Source organism: Stigmatopora argus, chromosome 7, assembly GCF_051989625.1.
Source record: "Stigmatopora argus isolate UIUO_Sarg chromosome 7, RoL_Sarg_1.0, whole genome shotgun sequence".
NCBI lineage: Eukaryota > Metazoa > Chordata > Actinopteri > Syngnathiformes > Syngnathidae > Stigmatopora > Stigmatopora argus.
In genome coordinates, this window is record NC_135393.1 from 18,809,375 (window position 1) to 18,827,522 (window position 18,148).

General features: G+C 42.7%; 4 protein-coding genes and 3 non-coding genes across 12 annotated transcripts in view; 2 read left to right on the top strand and 5 right to left on the bottom strand.

Annotated features, from left to right (window-relative positions):
• Positions 1 to 555: 555 nt before the first annotated feature.
• Positions 556 to 6,857, top strand: anxa5b (annexin A5b). Its single transcript, XM_077605069.1, has 13 exons — positions 556 to 791; positions 893 to 935; positions 3,569 to 3,653; positions 3,859 to 3,953; positions 4,027 to 4,140; positions 4,206 to 4,296; positions 4,879 to 4,958; positions 5,058 to 5,108; positions 5,174 to 5,267; positions 5,624 to 5,719; positions 6,369 to 6,427; positions 6,495 to 6,617; positions 6,683 to 6,857. Exons 2-13 carry the CDS (start codon positions 933 to 935, stop codon positions 6,743 to 6,745), a joined length of 954 nt encoding a protein of 317 aa, XP_077461195.1. The 5' UTR covers positions 556 to 791; positions 893 to 932; the 3' UTR covers positions 6,746 to 6,857.
• A 991-nt stretch (positions 6,858 to 7,848) lies between these two features.
• On the top strand, positions 7,849 to 8,870 carry fgfbp1b (fibroblast growth factor binding protein 1b). Its single transcript, XM_077605071.1, is given in 2 exon segments — positions 7,849 to 8,693; positions 8,696 to 8,870. Coding segments are annotated over 2 exon segments (579 nt in total). The 5' UTR covers positions 7,849 to 8,206; the 3' UTR covers positions 8,788 to 8,870.
• Positions 8,871 to 10,286: 1,416 nt separating this feature from the next.
• On the bottom strand, positions 10,287 to 13,200 carry fgfbp2b (fibroblast growth factor binding protein 2b). Of its 2 annotated transcripts, none has more exons than XM_077605345.1 (2): positions 12,987 to 13,200; positions 10,287 to 11,046 (listed from the first exon to the last, which is right to left on the bottom strand). In XM_077605345.1, exon 2 carries the CDS (start codon positions 10,956 to 10,958, stop codon positions 10,287 to 10,289), a length of 672 nt encoding a protein of 223 aa, XP_077461471.1. In that variant the 5' UTR covers positions 10,959 to 11,046; positions 12,987 to 13,200. The 2 variants fall into 2 exon arrangements, with proteins under 2 accessions (XP_077461471.1, XP_077461470.1); XM_077605344.1 differs by having other exon boundaries at positions 10,287 to 11,183; positions 12,987 to 13,087.
• A 19-nt stretch (positions 13,201 to 13,219) lies between these two features.
• Positions 13,220 to 18,148, bottom strand: part of prom1b (prominin 1 b) — a 13,571-nt gene continuing 8,642 nt past the window's right edge. For 2 of the 5 annotated variants that reach the window (XM_077605340.1, XM_077605339.1), the window contains 15 exons: positions 18,120 to 18,148; positions 17,565 to 17,688; positions 17,392 to 17,495; positions 17,221 to 17,305; positions 16,865 to 17,011; positions 16,726 to 16,797; positions 16,462 to 16,554; positions 16,066 to 16,083; positions 15,873 to 15,926; positions 15,679 to 15,759; positions 15,409 to 15,477; positions 15,236 to 15,325; positions 14,493 to 14,608; positions 13,928 to 14,017; positions 13,220 to 13,642 (listed from right to left, as the gene is read on the bottom strand). The exon at positions 18,120 to 18,148 is cut by the window's right edge and continues 124 nt beyond it. In XM_077605340.1, the coding sequence (XP_077461466.1) occupies positions 13,621 to 13,642; positions 13,928 to 14,017; positions 14,493 to 14,608; positions 15,236 to 15,325; positions 15,409 to 15,477; positions 15,679 to 15,759; positions 15,873 to 15,926; positions 16,066 to 16,083; positions 16,462 to 16,554; positions 16,726 to 16,797; positions 16,865 to 17,011; positions 17,221 to 17,305; positions 17,392 to 17,495; positions 17,565 to 17,688; positions 18,120 to 18,148 (1,194 nt within the window). In that variant the 3' untranslated portion in view covers positions 13,220 to 13,620. The remainder of the gene's footprint in view (positions 13,643 to 13,927; positions 14,018 to 14,492; positions 14,609 to 15,235; positions 15,326 to 15,408; positions 15,478 to 15,678; positions 15,760 to 15,872; positions 15,927 to 16,065; positions 16,084 to 16,461; positions 16,555 to 16,725; positions 16,798 to 16,864; positions 17,012 to 17,220; positions 17,306 to 17,391; positions 17,496 to 17,564; positions 17,689 to 18,119) is intronic. The other 3 variants (XM_077605341.1, XM_077605342.1, XM_077605343.1) reach the window with 3 other exon arrangements.
• On the bottom strand, positions 14,942 to 15,012 carry trnag-gcc (transfer RNA glycine (anticodon GCC)). Its single transcript has one exon. It is a non-coding gene; the product is annotated as a tRNA-Gly (tRNA).
• On the bottom strand, positions 15,109 to 15,179 carry trnag-gcc (transfer RNA glycine (anticodon GCC)). Its single transcript has one exon. It is a non-coding gene; the product is annotated as a tRNA-Gly (tRNA).
• Positions 16,640 to 16,710, bottom strand: trnag-gcc (transfer RNA glycine (anticodon GCC)). The gene has a single exon. It is a non-coding gene; the product is annotated as a tRNA-Gly (tRNA).

Genomic DNA, 18,148 nt, shown 5'->3' on the forward strand with positions numbered 1-18,148 from the left:
CTTGAATGCGAGCCATGCCAAGACAATAAACGCAAGAAAGGAAATCCTGTTCCTAACATTAGTTATTCATGATAAAGAGAGGGCATGGAAATAGACTCCTGCGTATACTAAGCAAGCCGATAAGAGCTTTTTTATAATGCCAGTTCAATAAATTATGATTTATGACTATGGTTGTTGAACTGTGGAGAAACTAAAGTACACAAAAGCAGTAATGTTAGTACCATAGTCGTATTCCCACTACTCTTGACACACACAAAAAGCTTAAATGTGGGACATTTTGATGCAAGTTACATTAATAGCATTGCTTAGGCAGGTGGCGCTATAATTTTCACGAAGAAGGGCGTCGAATAGCACCGCAAACATACTGAAAAATATGAAAACATGCCTTTGACAGATATAATTAAATTAGTGAGCCAAAATACGTAAGAGGGCAATTACCTGCTTAAAATTCAGGCTATCTTTTTCAGCTACTACGTCTACGTTCGGCGTACACTTGCTTAAAAACTACATCCCCATAATGCTTAGCGTTGGCGCCAATATTTTCATTAAGAACGTCACCGAATAAGCAAGGCGAAGACAAGCAAAGTGGCAACTTCATTGTGTTATACGCGAATAAAAACGACATCTCCCGTGGTGCACTGCGCTCGGCGGGGTGTGGCGCGTTCACTGACTCACGCCCAGAAGAGTTTTTCCGAGTGCACTTGGGCTGTGGAAGTCCTTCTCGTCCTTTCTCGCTTCACCTCGCCGCTTCTCTCTCCGCACTTACCGGGCGTGACAGCTGCAATACTCCGGTAAGTCGACGCTCCTTTTCGGCTTACAAACGACCTGGTGACACGGTGACTTGGCAAAGTTTCTTTCATTGAGCCTAAATGTGTTTCTTTCCCTCTCATAGAAAAAGAAGAAAAAAAAGAAAAACAACCAACTCAGTCAAAATGGTGAGTCGATTTCTTGCAACGTCCGGATTAAAGTTAAAAACTACATTTTGAAACAAAAGTTTGAATACAAGTGAACAATGTAAAATAAGCAATACCCGTTATATATGCAAATGTTTATGAGTCATGATAGTAGTATTTAAAAAAAAAAAGCATCAAGACTTCTCTAAACAACGCCCACTTTATTCCGAATTACATAACACTTACACTCCTTTTTTTCATCCTCACTTGACACACTTTAGTACTCCGTAAACATCCATTTAACACCCGCAGACATTCAAGTTGACTCTTTGGCTCTACTCTATCTAATGCCGCATATTTTTGTATCAAACTACAGTACTTTTTTATCCACCGCAAACCTCACATTTTAAGGGCTTCTTGAAATTAGATTCCTACTGACATCATCCTCATCCCCAATTTGAAGGTTCACCCCAAGTTTTAAGATGGCTATTATCACATGGTTGTTAAAAGCAACTTTTTTTTTAGGGTGGAAGTTTTTTGTGTATGACTCATGTGGGTTCTTCCAATGGGTGTGGTTTGACGGACTGTCTGTTTTCTTTAAAACAGCATTTTCCACGACAGCCTCCTCTTAAAGGAGAAGCATCGTATTCCGCAAAGTCAGGGTGGAGCCGCTCCGTCGTCGTTTAAACAGTGCGGTTAGCGTCCGCGGCGAACCGGGGGCTTCCCTCCTACGGTTTCCATGGTGACGCTCTATAAACAAATGTTTACGACTTTCCAAATGGAGGGTCGACTTACTGAAAAAAGAGAAGCCCACCCGCTCGACCAATCTCAAATTCGTTAAGTCCGAACACGCCCTGAGAAGGAAGTGAAAACAATTCCAGACGTGAGCCGCATCTCATAGATCAGATTTCAAAATAAGAGGATATTGATTTTTGGTCAAGTCAGAGAGTTTCACTGATGAGTATGATGAATTTGATTATAAATGGCAGATTTAGGGGGGATTTTAGAACGTGAACTGCCAGAAATGTGAAATAAATCAATTATTTTGATCGTGGATAAGTCGTTTGGATAAAATGAATTGGACGTGTCTCAATGTCAGTGGCAAGCAGTGAGTTAAATACTTAGGGAGTCAACTTTTAAGCGAGTTTTTTTAGGCCAGATCTCATCTTTTTAGTAGTTTATCATGTTTTTGTGGTCTGACATGAAGTTTTAATGGTCCCAACCTCCAAATTTGCCATGACTCACTTGTTTCAAACATTCCAAATGGATGTCCAGCCTGGAGATGGAAAGGTTCCACATTGTCTTCTTGTCCAAATATCGCTGTTCTTTGTCCAAAGAGGCACGCAAATCTTGATTAGATTTCAACTTGTGCTGCTGTCAACTTTCTGTGGAAGCAGATCAACATCTTGGAATTCCTCCCACTTGCAAATGCACAAAATACTCGCTTGTTTTAGTTTTTGAGTCAATTTTATCTTTTTTTTTTTTTTTTACTACATTCCTGCAAGTGGATTGTCCAAACATCTAGTCACCCATTTTTGACAATGCCGGGGGGTGAACATTCCCTCCTTATCGCCGTATTGATGAGTTTGCCTACATTCTTTGGAAAAGTTAGCCATTAGTAACTGATTAAATCACGACTAGTTGAACTATTATACGACATGACACCCCCCCCCCCAAAAAAAAAGAAAAAAAATGGAATGTGAAGGGCACATCTGCAAATCATTATGTACATGCAGACATTTAATTTCATCATCTCGTTAGGAACAAAACTTTTTCTGTGTTGACATTATTTTACACATTCAAATTCAGTGAGATTTTACACAATTTATTTTTTAAAAATCCTTTCTGAGGTGCAAGTTCATGAATATTTGGTTGAACTATGAATTGCCAATATGCAATAATGTCATGTTCATGATGATGTTAGAAAAATGTAGCAGAATATTATATTTGACAGATCATGTGGTCATTTATTTTTCTATTGAAATTGCAGTAAGACACAAACATTACACTATAGCATGTTGTTTTAGTTATAAATAACAAAAATGATATTCAATTAAATAATATTCTCAGTCTCCAAACTTTCGACAGTGCTGCAACCCTCCCACTTCAATGAATTGGACGTCTACGAGTGATAAAAACAATTTAATTGCCAGCAAAAGCATGAAAAGAACTCTCCTTGCCCCTACCAATATGGCGTCAGGGCAGCCATGTTGATAGCGGTGACATTCCCAATCAGGTCATTGCATTAAAATGAAGTCCTTTTTAACAGATTAGCTGTGAATGAATCAACAACCATTTGCTGCCAACCTCTTACTTCAAATAGATTGGACGTCCATTCGTGAAAAGTCCTTTCAATTGACGGCAGAAAAAAAGCTTTCAACGCTCCCGCCAAAACAGCCTCAAGGCGGCCATGTTGGGAGGGTCACGTTCCTATCATTGCCACTTAAAATAGTCATTTTTTAAAAGATTAGCATCAGCTAACTACTCGGCGCCTGCCCTTGGCGTCCAGTCCATTTGACGAGGGAGGGCTGGCGGACGTTTATTGGCCGCCACCCTCCCGCTTCAAACGGATTGGCCGTTTACTAGCGATGACCTCATTTTGAACATGATGCGGTATGATAATATTTTCCTTTTTTTGGGCGCCTTTTACGCTAACGTTGTGGTTTTTGCGTCAGGCCAACCGAGGAACCGTGAAAGCCAGCGCCAACTTCAACTCCGGCACCGACGCCGAGGTCCTCTACAAGTCCATGAAAGGCTTGGGTGAGACGCCGCCGCCGCCGCCGTCGCCACCGCCGCCGCCGTTTGCCCGTAGGCGAACAAACACGAGCGAAACACGAGACGCGGTGGTTAAGCGTGTGATCTAATACGGTCAGATAGGGAAGCAGCTGCGTCAATTTCGGAAGACAACAAAGGTTTTTTTTCTTTGGTCACGTGACGCGATAAGTGTGGCGGTTTGTCCCCGCAGGCACGGACGAGGAAACCATCTTGCAGCTGCTGACGTCCCGAAGCAACGCCCAGCGACAGCAGATCACCGCCGCCTACAAGACGCTCTTCGGAAAGGTGGACCAAAGACTTGCACATTTTCTCCTAAAATATGGACTTTTAAAACCGCGTCTCTGGTTTTGGGTGGCAGGACCTGATCCAGGACTTGAAGGGCGAGCTGGGCGGCAAATTTGAGACCCTGATCGTGTCGCTGATGACGGCGCCCCTGGCGTATGACGTCACGAGCCTTCGCAACGCCGTCAAGGTGAGCTTGTACGGTGACCGCTTTTGAGTTTTCCCCGGCGTGACTGTGACCATTTTGTCCGCTAGGGGGCGGGCACGGACGAGAAGGTTCTGGTGGAGATCCTGGCCTCCAGGAGCGCTCCACAGGTCAAGGACATTGTCGCCGCCTACAGGCAAGGTGAGGTATTTCAAGAGAACTATGTTGGACTTCAAACGAGTGCTTTGACTAAATCACAGGTGTCAAAGTGGCGGCCCGGGGGCCAAATCTGGCCCGCCGCATCATTTTGTGCAGCCCGGGAAAGTAAAACATGAGTGCCGACTTTCTGTTTTAGGATCAAATTAAAATGGAGTATAGATGTATATTCAATTTCCTGATTTTCCCCCTTTTAAATCGATCATTGTAATTTTTTAATCCATTTTTCTGTGTTTTTAGTTCAAAAATCATTTTGTAAAATCTAAAAATATTAAAAAAGCTCAAATAAACATTGTTTTAGATCTATAAAAAACTGAATATTCAGGGCTTTTAATCCTTTTATATATAAAAAATCTAAATATTATATCTAAAATGGTCCAGCCCACGTGAAATAAAGTCGACATTAAAGCGGCCCGCGAACCAACCCGAGTCTGACACCCTTGGACTAAACCATTTTTTAGTCACTAACTATTGATTTTTCGCCAAGTCACTTCCTGTTGATTTTGGGTCTTTTTTTTTCCTCGTGAAATTCCAACTGATTTTTTTTTTCTTTTTCTCCCAAATCAGAGTACGACGACGATTTGGAGGAAGACATTTCAGGGGACACTTCAGGCCACTTCAAGAGGCTCCTGGTCATTCTGCTTCAGGTAGACATCTCATCCTGACTGCTCTCCTAGCAACCGCTTTAATGCATAGCCGTTAGCAGCGCCCAACGCTAACGCGCTAATCGCTCGTTGGTTCAACAGGCCAACAGGCAGAGCGGCGTCCAGGAGGCTAACGTCCAAACGGACGCCGAGGTACGTTCGGGCGTCCCGTCCGTCCGATCCTAAATGTGGCTGAAACTGGATCGCCATGGCGACAGGTCCTGTTCAAGGCCGGCGAGCACAAGTTCGGCACCGACGAGCAGACCTTCGTCACCATCTTGGGGAACCGCAGCGCGCAACACCTCCGCAAAGGTCGCTTTTGCTTTTACTTTTTTTTACGCAAATGTCAAGTATTTTATTTTGAAGGGATGTCCCATAGGATAGAAATAAGGAAGGGCTAGCATTGCGATAGCTCTACCGCTATTTTACATTTTTTTTAGTCACTCCAAGCGTGCCCCCTTCGCACACACAAACCAATGGCACCCTCCTAAACTCCGCCCCCTAGTGGCGTTAAAGCAGAAAAAACATCTAGAAGCATTTATCCAATTCAGTCATTATCGGAGATGTGGCCAATCGGAGGGCAGACGGACACTAACAACTCATTCCTATGGACAATTTGAAGGTTTTTTTTAATATAAGATATATAAATTTGATTTTTTTTCCTCCAGTGTTTGACGCTTACATGAAGCTGTCAGGATACGAGATGGAGGAGAGCATCAGGAGGGAAACGTCCGGAAGTCTCAGGGAGCTCATGCTTGCCGTCGGTAAAAAAAAAAATCATAATAATATTAATTTCATCAATAATTATTAAATGTTTTTGTATGATTGGTATCATACAATTTCTCCATAAAATTGCAGGATTTTATGTTCTAGTTAAATCGCTTTTCTTTTTTTTCTGGTTAAGTGATGACTGTGTAAATAATATGTTCATATTTTTATATAATTACAAATTTTATTCTCATTTTTAATCTTATTTTTTTTCGAAAAAAAAACTATGTTGGCCTCTTTTCATATTTTGATTTACTTCTCCTTTATCCTCTTTATTATTTTTTTTGCCAATTCATCTTTTTGCTTTGAAATGAACCAAAATTCAGACATTTAATTTAGTTTTTAATTTGCACTACTCATTACATTAATAATACGGACCTCATTTTTTTAATATTACTCCAGTCTTACAATATTCAGACTTGAGTCTGTATTTTTTGTAAAAATGGCAACATTCTGTATGTAATACCTTTATATTTTAAAATTTTATTACTTTTATCTTGCAATATGTGAACTTTTTGCCCTCCTATAATGGTCCCCTTTTTACACATTACATCTACTTTGACTCCAATAAAACCCAGACATGACTTTTGTTATATTTGGACCTTATTCTCCCCCCAAAATTATAACTATTTATTTATTTTGCAGTGAAGTGCGCACGGAGCATCCCAGCCTACTTTGCCGAGACTTTGTACTACGCCATGAAGGTACGGCGAGCGCCGGGCGTACGAAAACGGCGGCGGACGTGAGCGCCGTTTGTGGGTTTTTTTTTAGGGGGCGGGAACGGACGACAACACGTTGATCCGGGTGATGGCTACTCGCAGCGAGGTGGACATGCTGGACATCCGAACCGAATTCAGGAGGATGTTTGCGTGCTCCCTCCATTCTATGATCAAGGTTGGCTCAAGACACCTTTTGACTTGATTCTTTTCAGAAAAAAAAGTGACATCTCCCTTTTTTAGGGCGATACGGGCGGCGACTTCCGCAAGGCCTTGCTCCTCCTCTGCGGCGGGGACGACGCGTAACCACGGCAACCAAAGCGAGACCACCGAGCTCGGCGGAAGTTAACGTGTCACGCGTGGGCACTATTTAATCTATCGTAAAAGATATGGAAACGTATTGCATTCACTTGAGGGGGGGGAAATTGCGTTTGTTTATTTTTGGTGGTGCCCGCCCCAATTTTTTTTTCCCAGAATATTTTTTTCAATTTTTCTGAATATTTTTACTGTTAAGATTGATTTTTTGGGGGAGTTTTTTTTAATTCTGTTCAGATTTGTTTTCTTTTTTGAAATTATTTTTCCTGTATTTATTTTCAGAATATTTTGTTTTTACAAATACCTCATTCCTGTTTTTTTAGTATTTTCCTCTATTTTTTCTGATCTCAGTTTAAATATAAAAATGACTAAACATGTTCTAAAATGACTGAAAATATGGCAAATATTCAGAAAAACAGACAAAAATATTTACAAAAAAGAAAACAATAGTCCAGATAGAACCTCTCTAATAAAAAAAACTATTCTAGAAAACAGAATTCTACTTATTCCTCCCAACCTTCAGAAAAAGAGAAAAATGATGAAAACTGAAAAGCATTTTTTTTTTAAACACACCACCTTAAATGACTAGATTGTTTTGTTTTTCTCCCCCAAGTGATAACAAGACGGTTTTTAAGCTAGCCCACCAACGGTCCACTAATTTCACCCATGATTCCATTTCTATGTTTGCACTTGAAAATCAACCAACTAATAAACTACAACCAAATGATTCATCTTGGGCGTCATGTCATTTAAACAAGTAAAAAGTGGTCTGAAACATTTTTATGGGGGTCATTTTTATTTGCTGTCACTGTATACTACTTTTGAATTAAAACCATAGTTCTGTTAAAACTCCGAATTATATAGAAAAATAAATTGCGAGTTTTTGATGTCTCAGGGCGGCCATGTTGGTAGGGGCAATGAATGCTTTTTGTCATGGTTCTGCCATCAATTTAAATCAGTTTCTCACTCAGACGTGACGATCATTTGCGACCAGCCTTCACAAAAATGGATTGGACAGCTAACAAACTATTTTTTCTTTCTTTGATATGGATGCACACACCGACCAATGCGATTAAGACAGTGTCATACTGATCTATTATATCCTTTCATTTACATTTTAGTACGTAGACAATTTAGTATTAAATAAGTAGAATCGGCACGGTATTGGCATCGGCCGATACCACACAAATCAATGTTTTGCTGATTTTAATATTAATGTGGCATAAAGAACGTAGAATAACCTTGTTTTGAATTGTGCTATAGTAAAGAATTTGGCGTTTTCCCATGTCTTATATAACCTTTTAAATTCAGGGAAGTTGGAGATTGTTTGCCTGGGCATGCCTCAATTCTTATCTTATTTTTACGGGAAATGTGGGGAAGCCCTTACTCACCAGCGGTTCTTTTCTGTGTATAAATGGAAGGAATTCCGACGATCGAATCACTGATGACGAGATGCTGCCGACTCCCCTCGCTTGTCTCCTCGTCCCGCTGCTCACCTCCGGTGGCCCCGGTTATCCGACAGCCGCTGCCCGGCGAGCTCCAGCGGCAACCGGCCGTGGAAACTTCCACTACGGGGGTACCATGAACTGTACGTGGCTCTCCCAGGAACTCCCCGGCGAACGAGTCCGAGTCTCGGTCAAGTGCGAGGACCCTGTAGCGCGCATTCACGGCGGCGTGACCGACCGAGAGTGCGCCTACGAGGGCTTGCCGAGTCGCTGCCCGGCATCCCACGCCGACCCCCGGGGCTTCTGGCGGTAGGTGTCCCGCTCCTTCCGGCGGCTCGGAGGAGGCGTGTGCTCGGACCGAAAGGCGCTGGTGAGCGCGCGGGCGTGCAAGGGAGCGCCCAGACAGTCCCACTTTAAGCTGGACATCGATACCTCCAGGGTGTCCGCGCAGTCCGGAGGCGAGGGGAGGCCGGTGGAGCGTCGACCGTCGGCGGCGTGGAGGCACGCCAGAAGGCTATGGAGCGCTGCGGCAACTTCTGGGGCAGCTTGTGCACTTTATTCCTGTCCATGCTGCAAACTGACTGTTAAATTTCATCTATTTTCTAAGATACATATGACTCTACCGTACTTGATAAAATAATGGACTTTGAATAAACGACTTATCACCACGAGGTTCTTGTGTTTCCACCCCATTCATTTGTGTTCCGCTCACAATTGTCGCAGAGCTGTGACGTTGTCACTCCTTCACCTTGACGCTCAAATATGCCATCACATATTATAATTTTGTATTAAACCCGTTTAAAGCCTTCGTACAAGCTCACTGAGGTGTATGTATTAATTCAAAAAAATAATAAAATATGCATACTATACGTATTTAAAGTCTTGTTTTTGTATTTGTTCTTACATTCGCTGCGTAAACTAAATTGAAATTAACATTTAAAAGTGTGTCAACGTCCAATCATTTCAAGCAGGATGAATAGCAGATGCTAATATTAAAAAAAAATGACGTGAGAGATAAGCTAGTAGTTTGGGGGCGGGATTTGAATGTCAATGTACTATTGACTTTGATGGGAATGTTGCCCATCCTGGCCGCCATTTTGGTAGGGTCAAGAATGCCTTTTTCATGAATGTGTCATCAATTTAAAATCAATGCATGGTCATCACTCCCATATCAAAATGGATCAGACGTCAAGGCTTGTCAATGGAAGCCAATGTTGTCAGTTTTAAAATACTTGACCTAAGTGTGTACTTAAAAAAAACAATAACAGCTTGTTTGCAGGTAAGACAGGTCACCTCTGTTTTCATCTGAATAGCAAGCAGGGCGTGTAGGACTTAACGACTTCCTGTCTGGCGGGAGGCAGCGTTGTCGACGGGTTGTCGGGGAACAAGGGGGTCTTTGAACGCCACGCGATCAGTGCGGTTTGAAAGAAAAAGAAAGCAAACTCCAGACAAGCTGTAGGGAAAGTCAACACTCCAGCTTTTATTTTCCTTCCATCTTCTCACCTGAAAGGACGGTAGAAATGTTCAAAATTATTCTTAGTTTAACAAAAATAAATCTTCCATCATTTTTTTTTCAATATTAAAAATACTACCCCGTGGATTCTTTCTAGGAACAAGTTGTATTTACCTAGGCACATTCCTTTGTTATTTTGCCAGCATTTAGTTAACCAGGTGTGTTCTGCCTAGCAACAATGTGCTTTTTCCATGTTGACCCTTGTGAATTTGACGTAGCAAGAATGCACAATTTTGTCATCTTTTTAGTTAACTTGATCTAGCAACTAGGCGCATTTCATTTTTTTGTAATTTTTTCCGGTGTTGAACCCAATGAATTCTGCCCAACAACAAGGAGACTTTTCTTGTTAAAACTTTTAGCTGTGAAATCCGCCCGGCAACAAGGTGCATCCTCGTTGGGTACTTTTTGGGCACCAACGAATTCCGCCTAACAACATGGAGCACTTTTGTGTCCTTTCTTTGAATTCTGCCAAATAAGTCGCATATTCGTGTTGACCCTTGTGAATTCTGCCTAGCGACAAGCTGCTTTTCTTTCCTCGTTTTTTTTTTTGCGCGACTTACCCGCATCATGGTCATCAATTCTTGAACCAGCCGATGACGTACGCGCAGATGCCGCGTAAGCTCTTCCAGCAGTACTCGTCGGCCATGCGGGAAGCCTTGGAGTCGGGCGCCTCCGTCGGAGGCCGCGCGGTGGCCGACCTGGCCGGCTTGGGGGTGGTCTTCTTGGCCGGAACGGGGGCGGGGACGGCCCTGCCCGGCTGCGCCTTGCCGCCGGCTTTCTGCGGCTTCTGCGTGGCGGCGGGCGCCGTTTTGGCCGGCTTGGCGGCCCGGGGCCAGGCGGACAGGAAGCTCATCTGGACCTCGTCGGGGTGCTTCTTACACATGGGCGGCCGGTAGAGTTTGGCGCCCTGGCAGGCGTGGGGGAGCTTGCGCAGCTCCCACATCATCTGCGTGAAGTAGTGGCGCGGGTTGAGGTTGTACGCCCGGCACGTGTTGGGTTTACCCTGGAAGTCGCAGTAGTAGGAGCGCGACGCCGGGCCCTTGCAGGACACGCGCAGACGCGTGTAGTCGGAGGCCCCCGACACCACCATGGTGCAGGCGTCCTTGCTCTTGGTGGCGAAGCGGATGGGCTCGTCCCAGACGCCGCGACGCTGAGGGTGCGGCTTGTCGCCGTCGTTGTTGTCGCTCTGGGCCACGGCCGCGCACGCGCTCGCCGCCAGCAGGACCAGCACGCTTCCGACCTTCATGTTTGCGGAGGTCGGGCAGGTCGGCGTGGATGGCTTATAAGTGGGGGAGCACAAAGGTGTCTTTCTTCGGGTGAGGGGACGCCCCCAACTGCCAGCCACACGCAAGATGGAGGGGAAGAGGGCGGGGAGTCGGGGTACAACGTGTACTTGAGGAAGCATGCGGGCAAAATGCTCAACTGGCCAATTCTTTTAACACTTTTTTTAAGGACTGGTTTTGCTCGTTGGCTGATGGAAAATGGCAAAAAACTGATTATCATTATTTTCTCATCTTTGAATTGCTACCGAGTCAATAACTAATCATGGAAGCCCCATTTTAAAGTTAAGGTGACTTGACCACATGTCAAAATGTTGCTTGCTAGCATAATAATATCTCGGTTGAAAGTAGTTTGAAAAAGTCAAATAAAGTTAGCCCGCTAGCCGTCTTGGTTTCTCGAATGAATTCCTTCCTTCATGGCTACTTTTTTTTTGGCGTTGAGCTGAAATGAGGACGGCGAGTAAACAAACGTCTATAAATGTACGGCGTGGCGAGGCGGTCCCGACGGGACTCCGGCATAACACTTTGAGGAGGACGGCGGCCCGAAGGGAACACAGGACGTCTTTCAACGCACGCAAAGCGGAAGCGAGGCGGCGGTGTTTAGTCTGTCGGAGCGTCCATCGAGAGAAAAAAACGGGGAAGGGGATTGGCCATCAAAAAAAACTTGATGTGTGCCGCATTGGACAAAATGGCCGCCATTGAGACGGGTGAAAAGACGGGAATTGACCCTTTGATTCGTCGGCATGTCATAAATTGCACGTCAATACATCAAAATCAATGGGACTGTTGCCCCTACCAACATGGCCGCCATGAGACCATGTTGTCAATTGAAATAGGTTTATCACCCATAGTCGTCAACATGGGCAGCCCTATTAGTGGGGGCAACATTCTGTTGACATAAAAAAGTCAAAACTAGCTCATTTTGCTACCAATTTTTTAAACGATTAGCATCCGCTGTTTACTCATTGAGTGCCGTTGACTCTGCTAGATATTTGTTTTCCTAAATCAGTGGCCAAACAACGTGCAAGTGTGTCGAGGGCACTCAAATCTACGGATAAAAAAGAAAAAAAAGTCCTAACAAATGTCAGCTTTGTGTAGGCGGCTGCGTTTGCGGATAACACAAGCGCTCAGTCAGTCACATGGATTAATATTAGCCACCGGGCCAAAGCACGCACACACAAAACCTCAATCATTCATAGTTTGTGGCGTTGACAGCTTTTCGGGTGACGGACGGCCGGCGTGGAACCAGCGCCAAATTTTGGGAGGGACGGCCAATGATGCACAAGTGGTGTTTTGCTATCAACTTTATAATAAATATGCAAGAATGTTCTTACAAAGAAAAAACTACTACTACATTACTTTTTGAATATTTTGATTCTATTTTACCTGTATACACACACACACACACACACTTTGTTTACCATTCGGTGTTAGTAGTGACTGCGTTTATATTTAATAAAGTTACGTAAAATTTTGAACCAACAGTGAGGCATTTTTCTATGTGGACACATTTTAAGAGGAGTGCACACTTTAGTTAATATTTGTCAAAATGTTGATTATATTTGTTTGCAATTTGGCGGTTAGTTTGGAAGACTTGGAACATACCATTTCTTAAAATTGGAGGGGGGTTCTTCATGGCTCATTTAATTTAAATGTTTTACTCATTGTAATTGGTGTCAATGTATCTCATTTTAACAGGAGCTGTCAAGTAATTACAATTTTTTATCGCAGTTAATTGCATGTTTTCAAAAGTAACTTGCCATTTAAATTTTTAAATGCATAAATGATATATTTGGAGTTTCCAGTACTTATACCCTTTGGCACAATGTTCGGAACGTCCATAACTTAAATTAAATGAAATTAAACAAGAGCTGTTCAACTTTACACGTGTAAAAATGAACCATCCATTTCCCCCAAATAGGGTGAGCATAAGCGCAATGGAAAAGATTTAAATGAGCGAATAAAATGACAAAAAATGAAATGATTGAACTCACCGAAAGAGCGGAATCCCAAAGTACTTCAACGGGTTCTGTGTGCATTCGAGCCAGGAGTTGCGCCAGTCAATCCACTTCTGAGAGCCACATTTTGGCGTAAAAAAGCCAACGGTTTGCCTGAGAACAGCACTATCAATCCGGATTGGACGTCTATCACTGTCAATGACGGCAAGTAAGTAAACTTTTTGGTCCAAAAATAAAATCGGAATGACATTTTCCCTGTTATATGCCAATTTGACATGATTTGAAATAATTTATTTGGTCAAAAAGTTGACATTTTTAGACCCAAAGATATATTTTTTCAGGAATATCTTTGTGGTCTTTCATCATCAGTCACAGCTGTGATGCAATACAATAAACAATGCTAATGTTGACTATCCCTATTTTTTAGCTAGGTTCAAAACATGAAAACAATTCTACTTCAAGAAAAAAAGGCTAAATATTAGAAAAACAAACATTAACAAAAAGTATATAAAAATGTACATGTTGGTCCCTGTTAATTGACGAACGATTAAGTTTCAAGACTTGACGGCAATAGCTGTCCAAACCATTTAAACCGGCGGCGGTTGGAGAAGACGTCTATCGCCGTCAATGGCAGTGAGCCGTTGGGCAACAGCTTTTGACGATGAACGGGTCAGTTCCAGTTTTCTTGTCCGCTGTGGAAACAGACAAAAAAATGTTAGTGTTTTGAACTCCTGACATTTATCTTATTTTCAATAGCAAACAAAAAACACAAGACAAAACTAGACATATTAATAAGGGAAAAAAACTGAAAAAAATCCTCAAAATCAGGAAAAATCTAAAAAAAACATTTGTTCCATCAATTTTCTTGTCTTAATGCTTCTTTGTTTTGATCATTTGTCTTATTTAAAAGTCTAGTTATGAATTGTCTGTGGTCATTTTATGGACGGCCCCCTTAAAGTGACAGGTTGACCTTTTACCTGGTGATAGGGGAGACTTCCCATTTCGGGTCAGCGGTGGTCGTACAAGCTCGAGGGAATGGCATCAGGACATCGCTATAGGGGGAGCTACTGAGCACCCAAACAAAAATGAGACATTTTGCAGAAAAATATCCAGGCGGTGGATAGCCCCATCCATTTTTTGTTCATTTTCCCCCCGATTTCCCAAAATGCAACACCAGAGCCAAGTGGCAGAAGGTAGAGAGTCCAGTAGAAGCAGAAAGTTTGATTCAAAAGAGATGATTTTTCATGAGCAGAACCCAATCAAGAATGAAAAGGAGGTGAAGGTCAAAGGTCGGTGTCGGAAAAAAAGATGATTTGCAAAATAGAGGTTCGAAAAAGGCCAGGAGAAAAATTAAACAGTGATTTTTTCAGATCAATGTATTCTAGAAATCCTTTACAAGAGCTGGGTGTGGAAAACGACACAAATCCAGATGAATTTATGAGCTGTTATTGACATTATTTTGGCCACCAATTTTTGTTTTTGTTGCTTGAAATTGTGTCAGCTCTTGTTTGGGACCTCAAGCGTACTAAACTTTGGACTCACTCTTCAAAGACATCTTCCGTGTCCATCCTTCGGTAGTATTTGGCCAGTTTGATGGAGATGATGATACTGGGAAGAAGTAGGATGCTGCTCAGCCCAAGTCCGAACCAGAACGAATTCTAGAAAAAGGGCCAAAAACAAGCATTGAACTCTTAGCTTTAGTCTCCTTAAAGTTACAAACACAGTAACGTAACGTCTCAGAGCCGCCCCATCTAATGTAATCACTGCCCCCTAGTGGGCGCGGATATACTAGTCTAGAAACTTACCAAGACCGCTTGTTTTTAGGGGGAAAAAAAGACGCTGGACGCAATACTGTTCAACGCCACTGGATTACGCTTTTGGTTTTATGGAAGACCAAATTCGTAGTATTTTTGAGTAAAACAACACAATAATGGAGTCATAGATGGTGGTTGAGCATTTGTGAACTCCATTGATAAAAACTAAAAGGATGATGCATTGGCCGGGAATCGAACCCGGGCCTCCCGCGTGGCAGGCGAGAATTCTACCACTGAACCACCAATGCTTATCTATAGGATTAGGGAGTAAAACAGCATCATAATGGAGTCGTATATGGTGGTTGAGCATTTGTGAATCCCATTGATAAAAATTAAAAGGATGATGCATTGGCCGGGAATCGAACCCGGGCCTCCCGCGTGGCAGGCGAGAATTCTACCACTGAACCACCAATGCTTGTATAACAAGTGGGTGGATAGTCATATTGGGAAAACAAAGTGGGTCTCTCTTACCACTGAATCAGCAATAAAACTGCAGGCAACAATCTCGATGCTGTCCACAATGTTGCTGATGGGTTTACATTGCGCCACTTCGGAAGTCAGCTGGAATGACAAACAAAACACATGAAAGTAAACTAAAGTGTAGTCCAGTCTTGAAAAACACACACTTTACAAAGAATACTCACAGAGTTGTGAACCCAGTTGGTGTACTGTCTGAAGTAGCCCACCAAACTTTGGACATACTTTTTGGTTTCCTGAACGCACAAAACAACAAAAAATTTTAATTTAATGCTCTGGTTTCAGTGCCTTTGAAGGCGCTGTACGTCCAATGCATTTCGACTGTGAGGGGGCGAATAAACAAAATGATTTGGACGACTGGTGCCGTCAATGGCAGGCAACGAGCGTACTTAGACACACACGGTAGTCGTCGGGTAAGAATTTCTGGTTATGCGTACTTGCTTGACCACGTGCGAGGCGTTGTGGCTGATCAAGTACTCGGCTGCGTCGATGGCGCTCAGGATGTTGGTCACCTTCACCTAAAAATGGCATTTTTTATTTAAAAAAAAGCTTAGTGTGTATTAAAAATGAAGTAGAAAAAGTCCAATTGTATATCTATATAAACAAAGAAAAATTGGGCTGCTTTTCTCACCGGAAGGTCACTGGAGGTTTTTTGCAACTGTTTTATACTTTGACTCATGGTACTCTGCACAAAAAAAACACAAATGTTACAACTGTTACTTTTTTTTCTTGGTGGTCACCACGTTTATGAACAAATCCACAGGTTACACGGCTACAAAACAACAACAACAACAAAAACAAGCACTGCCACAAAAGCGGCTTACCCTGGCACGGACATATTTCTGTCATAGTGAATAAAAAGTGAAAACAAAGTCATATAGTTGCGTCTGTACGTGTATTAAAATGAAAATAGTGCTGGGCGATATGGGAAAAAATGTTTATCACATCTCTCATTGAATTTGCAAAGTTTACATTTGTATAAAATATACGAAATGAATAAAACAAATACGATTGAGAATGTTTTTAGAATCACAAGAAACTGTTAAAAATAGATTGCGTTATTTTAATCAAATATATGATGTATGCTATATATTAGATAATAACATTTGTAAAAATATATATTTTTGCAAATGCCTTTCTTTTCTGATTTTTTTTAATAATGGAAAAAAATACATATCCTCATATGGTCCAGCACAAAATAAAATGCGCCCGGAACGTACCATGGCTTGCTCCATGGGGACCACCAGTTCTTTGTGAATCAGTCGAACGCTGCTCGCGTGACCTTTTAGCGCATTTTCCAGAGCGCCACGTGGCTGCAAAAAAAAAAAAAAAAAACACACACAAAAAGTTACATACAAGACGCGCTAATGCTTGCCACATTTTTGGAAAAAGGAATGTTGCATTGGCCGGGAATCGAACCCGGGCCTCCCGCGTGGCAGGCGAGAATTCTACCACTGAACCACCAATGCTTCACATACACTCACCAGCTGGTCAGCCTGCTGTTCAAGGTCAGCGGAGAAGGTTAAGAGGTCCACTTGTGTGATCCCTTTGTTCACCTTTTAAGATAAAAAAATGATTTTTCAAGCTTTTGGCCATATGATCATTTGAAAAAAGTGCATCCACCTCGGCGAGGTAAGCCTCGTAGTCGATGACTCCGATTCCAGAGTTGGCGAAGTTGATGAGGTTGTCTCTGCCCGCCTGCTCCAGCAGCGTGATGTCCTGCAAGTCCACCTGAACACTCTCGAACACTTTGCCCAAGTCTTTGTTGTACTGAAAAGGGAGGCTTAGAATTACACTTTTTTGGGGGGGGGGGGTTCTCCGCCGCCACAGACGGCGCTAATCGTCCAATCTGGGAGGGGCAAATGAACAAAATTGTTGAGACATCTGGGGCTGTCAATGCCAATGAAAAATGAGCATGCATAGTATGTTTAGATCACATGTGTCAGACCCCCTATTGGGAAAACAAAGTGGATACTTGCCACGGTTCTGTTGAGGAAGGAGTTGATGTTGAACATGGTCTCCAGTTGCAGAGCGTGATAAAGGCCGTTGTTATCGTAGCATTTCCTATAAAAAAATGAAGGAGTTGGCCCATCCCCCTCAAAAAGTTGACTGGTGACCAACCGTGGCGACCGTGGCGACCGTGGATTTACCGGTACATGCTCCCCAGGGTCAAGTCAATGTTGGGGTTCTGAAAGAGCATCCCGGGGAGGAAGTTCTTCTTGGCCGGGTGGACCAGGAAAGGCGTGTCGATGATCTGCAGATTGAACTGTGTCAACTTCATTGGTTAATTCATATCCACAAGTGTTTAAAGAGAAAATGTGACCTGGAAGAGTTGTCGGTTGGCCAGCGGCTCACACAGCAGCTTCTCCACGTTGCCCCCGACGACAAACAGAGCCGTGACCACGGCCATCAAGAACCAGGCAAAGATGAAGGAGAAGCTTACCCCGCTGTCACCCAAACAAAAACAGATAAGGTTTGGGATTTTTTCCTCTATTTATTATATATACATACATATACATTGACATCCGCCCACCCACCCGCCGGATCACTTTGTGTGGCCCGAGAAATTAAATGAGTGCCAACTTTCTGTTTTATGATGAAATTCAGATGAAGATTGTCGATTATTCCCTGTGTTTGCTCATTTTAAATCAATAATTGCAAACAATTTGTACTCATTTGAATGTCCAAATGAGTTTGACACACCCCTCTACTAGACTGACTCAGCACTGAATAAAAAAATACATAAAATAAAATAAAATAAAAAAGGTAGTAATATTTGTCGACTATCACGGCGGCCATGTGCATACTTACGCAAAATCAGTGTGTGTAATTGTACTAATAGTATACGCGTCATTTTTTTTCGTGCGGTGCTACGTACGCCATGAGCAGATTCCCTCCCGTGTTGGA

Bases quoted from the DNA above. Each gene is read 5' to 3' on its own strand.
- anxa5b (XM_077605069.1), top strand. The intron at 3,954-4,026 runs GTGGACCAAAGA...TTTGGGTGGCAG, and splicing joins ACAAGACGCTCTTCGGAAAG to GACCTGATCCAGGACTTGAA. The intron at 4,141-4,205 runs GTGAGCTTGTAC...TTTGTCCGCTAG, and splicing joins GCCTTCGCAACGCCGTCAAG to GGGGCGGGCACGGACGAGAA.
- fgfbp2b (XM_077605344.1), bottom strand. From the start codon at position 11,117: ATGCTTCCTCAAGTACACGTTGTACCCCGACTCCCCGCCCTCTTCCCC.